This window comes from Sorex araneus, chromosome 2 (assembly GCF_027595985.1).
Source record: "Sorex araneus isolate mSorAra2 chromosome 2, mSorAra2.pri, whole genome shotgun sequence".
Taxonomy (NCBI): domain Eukaryota; kingdom Metazoa; phylum Chordata; class Mammalia; order Eulipotyphla; family Soricidae; genus Sorex; species Sorex araneus.
The window spans coordinates 380,497,652-380,511,343 of NC_073303.1; the positions used below are offsets into that span (position 1 = coordinate 380,497,652).

At 61.9% G+C, this 13,692-nt stretch overlaps 1 protein-coding gene across 2 annotated transcripts in view; it reads left to right on the forward strand.

Moving 5' to 3' along the window:
• Positions 1 to 12,536: 12,536 nt before the first annotated feature.
• Positions 12,537 to 13,692, forward strand: part of ATP9B (ATPase phospholipid transporting 9B (putative)) — a 130,804-nt gene continuing 129,648 nt past the window's right edge. For both annotated transcript variants that reach the window (XM_055128069.1, XM_055128070.1), the window contains exon 1: positions 12,537 to 12,699. In XM_055128069.1, coding sequence (XP_054984044.1) covers positions 12,590 to 12,699 — 110 coding nt within the window. In that variant the 5' untranslated portion in view covers positions 12,537 to 12,589. The remainder of the gene's footprint in view (positions 12,700 to 13,692) is intronic.

Consider the following 13,692-nt stretch of genomic DNA (forward strand, 5'->3'; position numbering starts at 1 on the left):
GGACTGTGGCTGCTTCCTGCAAGGCCCCCTATTTGTCACACAGGATTGAATCAAACGAGGAGGCTGTTACCGATCAGCCACGTGCCTCGGCCACTCGCAGGGGATGGTGGGTGCAGGGGGAACTGGGCCGCCTCGACAGGTTTGTAGCTGGGGTCTCAGCCTCCCGGTACTCTGGGCCTTGGTGTCCACGTGTCTTACGAAGGGGTTGCCACTGCCCCCCAGCTGTGCCCCCGTGGCAGGACGGCCCAGCTAGAACCTCCTGGCCCCAGAGGCAGGGAGGACGGAGCATGGCTCGGCTCTGGGGCAGGGGGTTCGCACTGCAGCCTGCTCGGCCACGTGAGAAGTCGGGAGAGGCCAAGGCTGGCCACTCTGTGTCCACCTTGCTGCTGCTGGACAACTGTCCAGTCAATGAGTGGCCTCTGGTCCTGTGGCACACAGTGCCAACCTGGTGGTGTCAGGGGAGTCATCGAGGTGGAACTGGACGGGCTGCCCAGGATAGGCCTGTGCCCATGCCGCAGCAGGAAGGTGGCCCTCGGCCTGCAATGGCTGCCCGGTGCCTGCTGTGGCCTCCCTCCCTGGTCCCCTCGCTCCCAAGACTAGCAAGAGTCGAATGACAGAAGTCGCTCGGAGCCCTCTTGGCAGATGTCCAGTTCCGGTCGTCCGGCGTGTGGGAGCGGGTTTGCTAGTGGCCGGCAGTCCCGCAGGCCTCCCTCACCGACCGGGCTGTGCCCATGTGCCAGGAAGTCCTGGTGGCAGCTGCGCCCACCTGCCCCTCCGAGGGCACCTGCCTCTGCAGTGCCATCCCAGCCTCGGGGCCTCGTGGGGGCCGGAGTGGACCCTCCCCAGACCAGCGCTGACTCCTTCTCCAGACTCAGACGTGGCAGTGAAGTCCCTTCCTCCCCTCGGAAGTGAGGACCAGTTCAGGTGTGCCCCGCGGGACGCAGCCCCCCGCGTGCCCCTCACGGCTCTCTCTGGGAAGGGGGTAGAATCGGATGACGAAATTTCTGCTTCTGAAATTCAGTATTTTTTTAAACTACCACTGATGTACACCTTCCCCCCAAATTTTCCTTAGACAGGTTAATTTATAGAGATAAAAGATACAAATGATTACCTACTAATGTGAATATGAAGAATCTATTACAAACGACTTTGCAAAAGAAAATATGTGAATCATTTTGAAGCGTGAAAATTGTGTTGGTTTCTCTGATTTTTTTTTTTAATCATTGACTGTATTGAAACTTTTGAAAATGCAAGTATATATTTAAGGTAAAATAAAGTCAAACTCTGTGAACGTTAATCTTTACTGCATTTTCTCTCAGGAGACCTCAAGGGCTTGGCTTGGTGTGTGCATGGCACACAAGGCCAAGTAGTTGGGGACAGTCACAGAGGGGGGCTGGGGGACAGTACAGGGGACACAACAGGGGACAGTCATTGCTGGGGGGTGGTCACTGCATGGGGCGGTCACTACCGGGGAAAGAGTCACTGTCTGGGAAGAGTGGACGGTCACTGCAGGGAGCCACCCCCGCCGTGGATTTGCCAGGTGTGGTGTGTGGGCCCAGCAAGGCCCCTAGTGGCCTCCAGCCCTTTCTCCCTGAGGTTCAGAGGGGCAGGGCCTGGGCCCTCGGAGGGCGTGCTGGGAGCCAGGACCCCGGTGCCGTCCCGTGGGCTAAGGGGCAGGCTGGCCACCGCATTCTTGGGCACCCCCGCCCTGCCCTGCCGCCTGCCGGCTGAGCCCCACTCTCAGGCTGGTGTTTGGCAGGTCAGAGCAGCTCCGTGCACGGGGGCAGTTCCTGCCTGTTCCTGCAGCAGGCGGGTGTCAGGGGACGGGCTGGCTTGTGCCTGGACCTCCGTGCTGAGGGCTGCGGGCCCTGAAGGGCCCAGAGCTGGGGGCAGGCTCCCGGGGCCCCACGGAGCAGCGGGTCGTGAATAGCTGAATTGGTTCTCTCTCCCACGCAAGGCCCCAGCCCTCACTGCAAGACACGGCTCCGTCTGGGCCCCCGGCCCTCTGCTCGGCCCCCGCGCTGCCTGCAGCCCCTCTGCCATCCTGGACGCTCGCCCGGAGCTGGCGCAGCTGTGCTGGCTCCCAGCCGTGCCTCCCCTCGGCCCGAGCCCCTCGGTGCAGTGGACGTGGGACACGGCAGGAGGCGGCTCCTGGTGACACGCGTGAGTGAGCCCTGCTGCGGGCGCTCCGGCCTGCTCTCCAGCACGGCGCGCGGCCACGTCCAGGCCCCAGGACCCCGACACCGCTGCCGCCCCCCGTGGCTCACCGCACACCTGGAGCCCCAGTCTTGGCCCACAGGGGCCGCCATGGGCTGCTGCGAGCAGATCGGGGGGAACCGACCCATGCTCTGGCCCTGCGTCTCTCCCGCCACTGCGGAGGGAGCGCGTGCAGTGCTCTGGGTCTTGGCTTATCACGTCTTGCGTGTCCAGGAACCGAGTCGCTGAAGGACGCCTCTCTGGGACGAGCGTCCATTAGCCCAGCAAACACCTGCCTGTCTGGAGCCAGTTAGATAGAAAACGGGGTGAAGGGGCAGCCGCTGAGCCGTGTCTCCGTGTCGCAGTGATGTGCAAGGTGAGGTGGCCACACCTTGGGGACACGGCGGCCAGCAGCCCACCCCGTCCACCCTCCAGCCCGCCTGCTTGCAGCAGACGGTCGCCTGAGTTTCCCGCTGGGCCCCGTCCCTCAGGCCCTCGCAGCTGTGGACTTGGGAGATGTGAGACCATCCCCTCCGGCCCGTGACCCCCTCGGAGCCTGGCGTCGGGGGAGGGGAGCAGAAGCTGACACGGCCCAGGACAGCCAGGAAGGTGGCCCTGGCGTTGCTCTGCCTCCGTGCCACCAGCCTCCCCATCTGGGGCCAGGCCAGGCTGAGAGCCCGGAGGGACCAGGAAGATCAGGTGGGCAGGATCCGGGCCCCTCAGAGGCACCGCGGGGCCTTGACAGCTGTCACTGCTGCCCGCCCGGGATGAGGCCCCAGGGACAGTGGGTCACCTGGGAGAGCTGAGGCAGCCCCCACACCCACCCATGGAAAGAGCGCCCCCTGGCTCACGCGTCTGAGCGCTGCGCCCACACTGGTTTTGTTCAGGCTCAGCCTTCAGGGACAGAGTGCTCCATACTCCAAGTGCTCTGGGCTCTCAGTGCTCCAGACACAGAGGACTTCAGGTTCAAATGCTCCGGGCTCCCAATGCTCCAGGTGCTGAGTGCTCCGGTGCCCAGTGCTCCAGACACAGTGCTTCAGGTTCAAGTGCTCCAGGCATCCAGTGCTCCATACTTAAGTGCTCTGGGCTGGCCCAGAGGGCCACAGAAGCACACTCCTAACTCAGGTGCACATGGTTGCAGGGCCTCTGGGGAACCGCAGAGCACCTTGGGAGTCAGAAAATGCAAGTGGGCTCAGCAGGTCGGAGTTGACAGGTCAGGGGTCAAGTTGGCAGGTGAAGTTGGCAGGTGGGTTGCAGGGAAGGTCAGCAGGCCCAGGCCCAGAGGCAGGGGCCACTGTGTGGGGCACAAGCGCCAAGAAGGCAGCAGGACGCCCACAGCAGGTGTGTCTGCTGGCCGGGCCCCGCCTGCCCGCTCATGCCCCAGGCTCAGCCCTGGGGGCTTGTGGCCGCACACAGGCGCCCCCATCTGGGCCCGGCAGCTCAAAGGGCTGCTCACTGCACCTGCACCTGGGTTTGAGCAGACACTGAGCTCCCCGGAACGTGAGGTGCAGCCCTGCTGGCCCCATATAGACTGTCAGGACAGTCCCGACCACGCGTGACGGGGCGTGGCCCTGCGCCCCTCCAAGGAAGCCCCACCCTAACCTTTTCCTGCTTTGCAGAGCTCCGTGTGGGAGCTGGGGGGTGCCAGGGAGCTGGCCACCTGCACTCACCTGTTGGTCTGACTGGCTGCTTCCTCATGGCCACAAGATGTCTGCTGCTGTCCTGGCCATTGCATCAGCATCCAGAAAGCCAGGGCTGCTTGCTGTTGGCACACAGCTCTCTGTGAAAGGTGGAAGCCATTTCCGCATCCCCACCACAGCCAGCCTCAGGTGAGCACCTCTGGGACCCCGGCACATGGCCAAACTACATGGGAGCATCACAGGACTGGTCAGTTCTGAAGAGAGTTCATTCAGCCTGTCCTTGCCTGAGATCAGTCTAAATTAGTGCCGATTAGCTTAAATTAGTTCTAAATTACTTCTACTTTAGTCCTGTCTTTTTAAAACAATTTTCTACTTTTGAACACCATGAATCAGAGTTACAAAATCATTATTAAGTTTCAGGCGTACAGTGACCCAGCACCAACCCCTTCACCAGGTCCCCTTCACCCCAGAAAGCATTCTGCACCTGTGTGCCTTGAGCACTGTTCACAGAGGCCAAAACCTAGAGACCAGCCCGGAGCCCGAAACACGGCTGGACAAGAGGCGGGCACGTCAGCACCGCGGGCTGCTCGGCAGTGAGGGGAGTGAATGATGGCGAGAACCTGCTGGATGCCGTTAGCCGGGGACAGGGACACGCACGATGATCTCTCTGCTATGCAGAACATAAATCAGCTCAAACATCCCAGCACGGCTTTGGTGCTGGACCCAGCAAGGTGCCAGTGTCTGCCGTCTTAGCCCCTGACCGGCACTACCTCACCCTCGACCACTGCCCCTCACGGCCGTGAACTCTGGGGGTCCCCAGCTTGCCCTCTGCGTGTAGGAGAGTGGACCAGAGAAGTCAGCAGGCCTGAGGGTAGGCGTGCGGGGAAGCCGCATGGGTCCAGGCTGTGTGGACGCGAGGCTGAAGAGAGAGGACAGAGGCCAGGGCGCTGGCCTTGAACTCGGTCAACCCAGGTGCAGTCTCTGAGCACTGCCCCGTGTGGCCCAAGACAAAAGCAAACTAGAGGCAGAAGAGTGCTCTAGTCCCAAGAATGGCCTCTCTCTGCTCCTTCCTTCTTCCCTCCTTTCTCTTTCCCTTTTTTCTTTTATTCCCCGATTTGGTTTTTGGGCCACACCCGACAATGTTCAGGGGTTACTCCTGGCTCTGCACTAAGGAGTCACTCCTGGCAGTGCTCAGGGGACTGTTTGGGGTGCTGGGGATCGAACCTAGGTCAGCTGCATGTAAGGTAGGTGCCCTGTCTGCTGTACTCTCTGGCACGCCTCTTTCTTTCTTTCATTCTTTCTTTCTTCCTTTTTCTTTTGTTCTTTCTTTCTTTCTTTCTTCCTTTTTCTTTTTTTCATTCATTTTTGTTCTTTCTCTGTGTCTGTTTCTTTCTCCCTTCTTTTCCTCCCTTCTTTCTATCTTCCTTTCTCTTTCTTTTTTCTTTCTCTGTCTTTCATTCTTTCTATTCCATTCTTCCTTTCTCTCTTCCTCTCTTTCTTTCACTCCTGAACACACAGTGGCTGAGAGATGGAGTCTGGAGCTGGCCGCCTTGCAGATGTGGACTCAGGACCTGCTGTGTTCTGTGCCACGTTACTGGGCCATGGCTGGCAGGAGTCTGTGGGCATGTGGGGACAGTGTGTGAGTTTTCTGCTCCCTTCCTCATGTCTCACGTAGTGCCATTTGCCACCTCCCTCCGTATTACTCGCCAGCATCTTGTTGACAGATTGGTTATTAGATGAACACGGATAGACCTTCCCACTAGAATTGTTAATATACTCATTAAAATGTTTCCAGCTACTGAGGTAGGAGCTTTATTAGATATTAAAATGAGGAATTCCTATTTGAGTTTAAATCTATTGGAGTGAACCTAATGAGGCTTTCAATGAGGAAAATTCAGAACAAACCCATGATTGCTGAGATAAAGTGGGGTAGTGACTCTGAACTTGGGAATATACATGAGGAAGATCAACCATCAGCTCCTTGGTAACAAAACGGTGAGGTGCAGCCAGCGAAGTCGCTGTGCTTGGAAGGTCGGGTGTGACTCCTGCAGGGCACAGAGGAAAGTGGGGCTGGCTGCACGGGCCTGGGAGGGGGACACAGGCACCGAGCAGAATCAGAGGCGGGTGAAAGGCAGCTCCAGTGCAGGAGGGCGGAGGTGAGAGAGAATTTTCTTGTCAGAGCAGTTCGGTTCCGCAAGCCTGCGTGTATTGGACTTTGGAGAGCAAGAACCTGGCTCTGGGGGCTCTAAGCAGAGAGGACCAATGCCACGGCTTGCGACAGGGAGGCACTGAGTGGTGCTGAACAGGGAGATACTGTGTGACGCCACCATAGGAAGACTGTGACACCACAGGGAGACTGTGACGCCACAGGGAGACTGTGTGACACCACAGGGAGACTATGTGACGCCACAGGGAGACTATGTGACGCCACCACAGGGAGACTATGTGACACCACAGGGAGACTATGTGATGCCACAGGGAGACTATGTGATGCCACAGGGAGACTGTGTGACACCACAGGGAGACTATGTGATGCCACAGGGAGACTGTGTGACGCCACCACAGGGAGACTATGTGACACCACAGGGAGACTATGTGATGCCACAGGGAGACTATGTGATGCCACAGGGAGACTGTGTGATGCCACCATAGGGAGACTGTGTGACACCACAGGGAGACTGTGTGATGCCACCATAGGGAGACTGTGTGATGCTGCCACAGGGAGACTGGGTGATGCCACCACAGAGAAACTGCATGTTGCCATACAGAGAGGCACTGCTTGGGGACCACTAGCCCTAGAGAGTGCTCTTCTCTGCAGCCACGAGAGGGAAGTCATCAAAGTCAGAAACAGTCTGTGAGCAGAAACACCCCCAGAGAGGTCTGTGGACTGTCCACCCAGAATGTGTAAACGGAACAGCTATCTGGGCAGTCCTCGGGGGCTACATTTCCATCTTAGGGGCCAGAACAACAGTACCATGGGTAGGGCACTTGCCCTGCAAGCGACTGACCTGGGTTGCACCCTCAGGATCCCATTTGGTCCCCAGAGCTCCACAGGAGTGACTCCTGAGTGCAGAGCCAGAAGGAAACCCAGAAGAAACACCAGCTGTGGCCCCAAAACAACATTTTCCCCTGAAGCCACGATTTTCAGTACTGCTCATGGTTCGGTCTCATCACGACGCGTGTCAGCACCCCGCGCTCCACTTCCCCCACCACTGGCCCAGCGTTGGCCGCCACGGCCCAACCCCCACCCGCCTGACCACGCCCTGCCGAGGACCACCTCTCAGCTTCTGTTGCCCTTGGGCATTGCTACTCCCCGAGCCCGTCCACGTCCTGCAGAAGAGAGACCTGTGTGTCCCTCTCTCTGACTGACTTCACCCGGCCTGGACTCTCCCCATCCAACGGTGGCAGCCAACTACCTGGCTTCACCTGGCGGTGCGCGTGCACGGGACGCGTGGCCAGCCCGTCCCCTGGCCCAGAGCACGGCTCATGCCTGTGCTACTTCTGTGCCCTACTTCTACTCCTGCCCGCCAGAAGGCAGAGAGCATGCAGACCAGCGCCTGCAGGCCCAGACATCGGGCTGGACCAGTCAGGACCCAGGAGCCCTTTCCTGCAGTCGCAGGGAGCCGAGGCAGGCCGTGCCCCAGAGCCTGCCCGACGGGACCCTGACAGGGCCCTGGCAGGGCACTCATGGGGTACTTCCCTGCAGGGCCATGCAGGCTTTGCGGGACCCTCTGCCCTGAACCCGGGTACTGGCACGGGGGGCTGTGGACCCTCAGACAACCCTGACCCAGCACAAACCCCCCACCCAGAGGGGAAGAAAGGGGAGCCGGGAGAGGTGCAAGGAAAGCAGTCGGGGACCCACCTCCCACCCCTGGCGTGGCCCCACCCGCCCGAATGGCCAAGTGTTGCTAGGAGTGCGCCCAGCTCTGTTTGGGGGAACCACCCCGATTTAAGCTGAGAAAGCGACTGTTCCTTGGCCACCTGGGCAAGTCCCACCTGCTGCCGAAAGGTTTGACTCAGGAAGAGCCGGAACACAGACTAAGGGCTGTGCAGGTTCCCCTGAGGCAGCTTCCGATCAGAGGAGTAACAGGCGTTAGCTTGGAAACAGTCCTCGCGGGCCGAGGAGAGCTGGGCTGCTGGCGGTGTGTGAGAGGCGCTGTTGCAGCCCAGCGCCTCGGCCCGAGCACATGGCCCTGAGCTAGGCTGAGCACTGCTGGCTGGGGTCCCTGGGCCCCCACGCACTGCACCTCGGTCATGAACATTCCCCTAAGCGGCTGGAGCAGTACAGGAGGCAGCACACTTGTCTTCATGCTGCTGTGGTATCAGGAACCGGGTTCAAATCCCCGAGGACCACCTTCTGAACAGAGCAGGGAGGCCTGTCCCTGTACACCTGTTTACTTCCCTGGCGCCCAGACAGGGTGAACCAGTGCTGATGGCACAGCCCGACCAAAGCTGGGGGACAGGAGGGCCACGTGCTCTGCCTGGGAGCAGCCGGAGATGCCCGGAGGTCAGACCCCGGAGCACTCGCTGGCCAGTCACCTCACCGCTGCAGGCAGCCACTTCCTGCCCCCCAGGGAGCATCTGCGCCCCACACTGGGCCCCCGCCTGCCTGCTCGCTCGGGGCCCTGGAGTTGTCACATGAGAAAGAAACTCAAGTCCCCTGGAGCTGCCCCGCATGCAGACTGCAGACCCTGCCAGCAGCAGCCTCGGGAGCGCCTCCTGCTGGCCTGTCACACACCAGCGACCAAGCCCCTAACAGGGGCTGCCGGACAGATGTCAGCAGGCGGAGAAATCCACAACCTGCACCCACCCAGGTGAGCATGGGAGGTGAGCCAGTTACATTTCTAGAACATTTCTAGATGTTCTAGACGTCTGAGGTGAGTGACTCTGCTTTCCAAAACAGAACGGCAACATTGCCCACCACTACACCCCTCTGGGAAGTCCTGGGACAAGCAAAAAGGAAGATTCTGGAAGGTTGAAGAGAAAGGAGGAGGTCCAGGAGCAGGGCAGCCCTGTGGGGACATCTGGGGGCTCCCAAGCTTCAGCAGAACCTCTGGATGGGGGGAGGAAGGCGCCCAGAGGGCGGGGGGAGGGCGGAGGCTGTGGGATCTGGAGTCAGGAGCCAGGTGCTGTGCTGGCAGGACGGGCTGCTGGAGGGGGGGCAGCTGAAGGCTGAGGGGTCAGGCCTCCTGCAGAGCCAGAGGTCCCCAAGGCTGCCTGTTTCTGGGGGTGCTTCCCCTCCTTCTCCCCTTCTGAGCCCCTCCAGGGTGTGAGCCTCTAAAGCACGGCAAGCCCCCAGGCCCCCAGGACAGCACCCCTTGTCTACACGCCTCGCTAATGGTGCCCTTGGGCACGTTTCCGCGGACAGTCACGGGGACGCTGACTTTATTCCAGCCAATTGCTCCCTTTGTCTTCCATCACTGGGGAGCACTTATCTCCCTTAATGAGGGTTTTTTATGTTGAGATTTGGGGAGAGGAAGCTGAGTGTGTCTGAACCTCCAGTGAGTGAAGGGCTGTTCACAGCTGTGGGACTCTATAGGCCTGGAGGGGCGGAAGGTCGGTGCCACTCTTGTAAGGGCATACAGGGTGCAGGGAGGGTCAGCAAGCAGGGAGAACATGGGCCTGGGATTCCGACTGGCATGGGTCAGGGGGCAGAACTGACGCAAAGGGGCACAGCAGCCAGAAAGAATGGCAGTGGACCCTTCACTTCAGAAAGGGCCACGTGGTGCCTCTGCGGTGGCACAGGGGTCTGTCTGCTCCTGTGCGGAACCACGCCCTCCCAAAGGTCAGCCCACGTGTCCTGTGCAGAACCACGCCTCCTCTTGAGTCAGCATGTGTGTCCTGTGTGGAACCCTGGGTCAGCACACCTGTGTCCTGTGCGGAACCTCACCCTCCCTCGGGTCAGCACACGTCCTGCATGGAACCATGCTCTCCTGTGGTTCAGCACACATGTGTCCTGTATGGAACCATACTCTCCTGTGGGTCAGCACGCATGTGTCCTGTATGGAACCATGCCCTCCTGTGGGTCAGCACGCATGTGTCCTGTATGGAACCATTCCCTCCTGTGGGTCAGCACGCGTGTCCTGTATGGAACCTCACCCTCCCTCGGGTCAGCACCTGTGTCTTGTATGGAAACTCGCCCTCCCGCGGGTCAGTACAGTACAGGTCTCTGTGCATGGGACATGTCTGTGATTCAGTGTCCTTGTGCACACGGCACTTGTCCATGTGAAGAATGTGGCTCTGGTACATATGTGGCATGCCCTGGGTGGAGTGTGTTCTAACACATCCGACATGTCCTTGTGGGGTAAGCATGTTCTTTGTGCACACCTGTGTAGAATAAATGTGTTTCTTACATACAAGTGACATGCCTGTGAGGGCTGAGCATGTCCTGATACACCTGACGCACCTGTGCAGGGCATGTGTGTTCCCCACACACATCCAACATCGGTGGGGTGAGCTGCCCCGTGCACAGGCTCCATGCTCTCCTTTCTGGGCACGCGTGTCCACCCAGGCACAGCCCATCAGAGACAGCCTGGCCTCCCTGCGGGTCTCCTGGAGCCGGCTCCACAGAGGCAGAAGCTGCCTCCCAAGAACTTCCCTCAGAGGGCTGAGAGACACTCACAACCCAGCAGGCTCCACACCTATGATTTTCTCCACTTAGAAGGTTCTAGTCCATGTGGCCACAGTGCGAGCAGCCCTGGTCTGTGTTTGTGCAGGCCCCCGTGCACGTGCCAGGGGGAGCATGACCGGGGAGCCTGAGGGCTGACAGCGGCCCTCAGTGCGGACCTCCATGCTGCAGCAGGAAGCAGGCGGGCTCCAGATGCCTCTATCCCAGTGCAAGTGCTCAAGGCCGTTCATTGCCCTTCAGCCCTCGTGGCAGCCACCAGCAGCCTCACCCTGTGTGCCAGGACCTCTGTGCACACAGGATGGGGAGTGCACCTCATCAGCGCCAAGGACTCAGGGAGCAACCCAACTAATATTCTGAAAGGTGGCACCCCCAGGTGCACCCTTCACACACACACGGGACCCCGCAACCATGTGCACCTCACACACACTGGGCGCCCCCCACTCGGTTGTGTCTCACACACACTCACACAATAAATCACAAACACACCCGGGACTCCCCCACTCAGGTGCGTCTCACACAAACTGATACACAAGACTCCCAGGTGTGCCTCATACACACAGTAACTCACAAACACATAGGGACTCCCACTTGGGGTACATCAGGCACTCACACATGGGACCCCCCACTCGGGGTGCCGCCCACAGGGCCCCCGGGTCTCTTCTATGTGGTGACCACCCATCTTTGTGCATCTGAAGAACACTGTGCCTGGGGCAGTCATCCTATTTCTTTTATTACAGACATCTTAAGATTTAAGGTTTTTGGGGGGGCTCGGGGGGGGAATAATCTAGAAAATCTCTCATTTCCACGCTAGCTTAACAATTTCTACCTGCTATGCATCTTGATTTGCAATTTTAATTATGTTTTGATCATCATTGTACTTTTTTCAGGTCTACTGAATTCTCTTAAAGAATGAAGTATCTGTCACTGATTATCCAAATGTTCTCTACTCTTAGAACAGAGATGGAAACCACACCCCATAAGGAACGGATTCGCCATCCACACGAACCACGGCTGTTGCTGTGGTGGCTGCTTTTATGGGGACACTTCTCTCCAAGCCCAGGGCATTCCCGAGTCCCTCCATGGAGACTCATTTTCTACTCACCTGGAAACTGCCGCATAAGGACAGGTGGTCCAGGGAGGAGGCTGTAGGTCCGAGCACACCTACTCTGCACAGGGGCCCAGGCTCCGTCCCCTGCACCTTCAAAGTGTCCCCCCCAGCCTCTACCCCCCCCCCGAGGAAGGAGGAGGAGTCTTTGCAGGCCCACGGGCTTCCTGCATGTTGCATGCTCTCTGCGGGGCTGTGGTGCCTGTGCCGGGTGCCAGGGCTCTGCCAGCTGCCCTACACCTGCTGCTGGCACTGCCGGGCGAGTACGGACCCAGGCAGTCCGGCACAGAGACCAAGCACGTGCGCCCCGGTCATCAGAGCAGCCAGGGGGAGAGGGCGGGGGGGAAGGGAGAGCGCACCTGTTTAAACACGCTTTCAGCGCAAAGGCGATGCGGGGAACGGTGCAGGGAACGAGTGGGGTGATGAGGAAGGAGAGGGAGGGCGGGCGGCGTGCGGCGCCTGCGGGCGCTGGGAGGTCCCGGCTCAGCAGGCCTGGGGGGCTGTGCCCCCGGGGGGGGCGTGACGCCCCAGCCACACCCCTGCTGGACAGACAACCCGGCCAACACGCGGCCGAGCCCGTCGGATCCCCGCCCCGAGACAAACACCCTCCGACGGACCCACCCGCGCCCCAGCAACAAACACGCCGGATAGCCCGCCCACCACACCGAGGCGCCAGCCCACCGCCCCCGCCCACCGGCGGGCAGCCTGGCAGCGAACCCCTGTCCCGACGCCCGGGGCCGGGGCCGGCGCGCGAGACCCCGGGGGCACCGGACCCGGACGCCGAGGAGACCGCCGGGCACGCGCGGCGCCGCAGCCCCGCCCCTCGCCCGCGGCCGCTCCGCTCGGCCCCGCCCCCTGACGCCATCGGCCCGCGCCGCTCCCGGGGGCGGGCCCTTCGCCGCCGGTTGCCTCGTCGTCGCGGGCGCCTCCGCGCCGGCCGGCGGCGTCATCGGGCCGCGACGCCGAGGGGCGGGGCGCGCGGGCGGCCCCTCACCTCGGCCGGCGGCCCGGCGGGCGGACATGGCGGACCTCATCCCTCTGTGCCCCGTGCGCGGCGCGGCGGCCTCGGCCCTCCGCAAGCACAAGCACGCCGCCTACTCCAGCGCGGCCGGGCCGGGGCGGCACAGCAGGTAACGCCGGGCCGCGCCCCCGTCCGCCGTCCCCGCCCGGCCCCTCAGCCCCGGGCACGGCCCCTCAGCCCAGATCACGGCCCCTCAGCCCCGGCACGGCCCCTCAGCCCCGGGCACGGCCCCTCAGCCCCGGGCACGGCCCTTCACCTCCGGCCCCTCAGCCCCGGCCGGGCCCCTCAGCCCCCGGCCCGGCCCCTCAGCCCCGGGCACGGCCCCTCACCTCCGGCCCCTCAGCCCCCGGCACGGCCCCTCAGCCCCGGGCACGGCCCCTCACCTCCGGCCCCTCAGCCCCCGGCACGGCCCCTCAGCCCCGGGCACGGCCCCTCACCTACGGCCCCTCAGACCCCGGCACGGCCCCTCACCTCCGGCCCCTCAGACCCCGGCACGGCCCCTCAGCCCAGATCACGGCCCCTCAGCCCCGGGCACGGCCCCTCAGCCCCGGGCACGGCCCCTCAGCCCCGGCCCGGCCTCTCAGACCCCGGCACGGCCCCTCAGCCCCGGCACGGCCCTTCACCTCCGGCCCCTCAGCCCCAGGCACGGCCCCTCATCCCCGGCCCGGCCCCTCAGCCCCGGGCACGGCCCCTCAGCCCCGGCCCGGCCCCTCAGACCCCGGCCCGGCCCCTCAGCCCGGGTCTCTCACCCCAGCCCCTCAGCCCGGCCATGTCCCCTCAGCCCTGGCCCGGCCCCTCAGCCCGGTCCCTCACCCCAGCCCCTCAGCCCGGCTACGTCCCCTCAGCCCCGGCCCCTCACCCCAGCCCCTCAGCCCCGGCCCGGTCCCTCACCTCCGGCCCCTCAGCCCGCGCGTGGGCCTCCCCTCCGTATCCCCCGCCTGTGCTGAGGCTCTGCTGCTTCTTTGGCGCTTTTCTTGTTTCTGTTGGTTTTTTGTGCCACACCTGGCGGTGCTCAGGGACGTTTCCTCGCGGGACCCGCGGGGTCCTGTGCGGTGCCGGGGACTGAACCAGGTTGGCCGCTTGCGAGGCCAGCTCCCCGCTG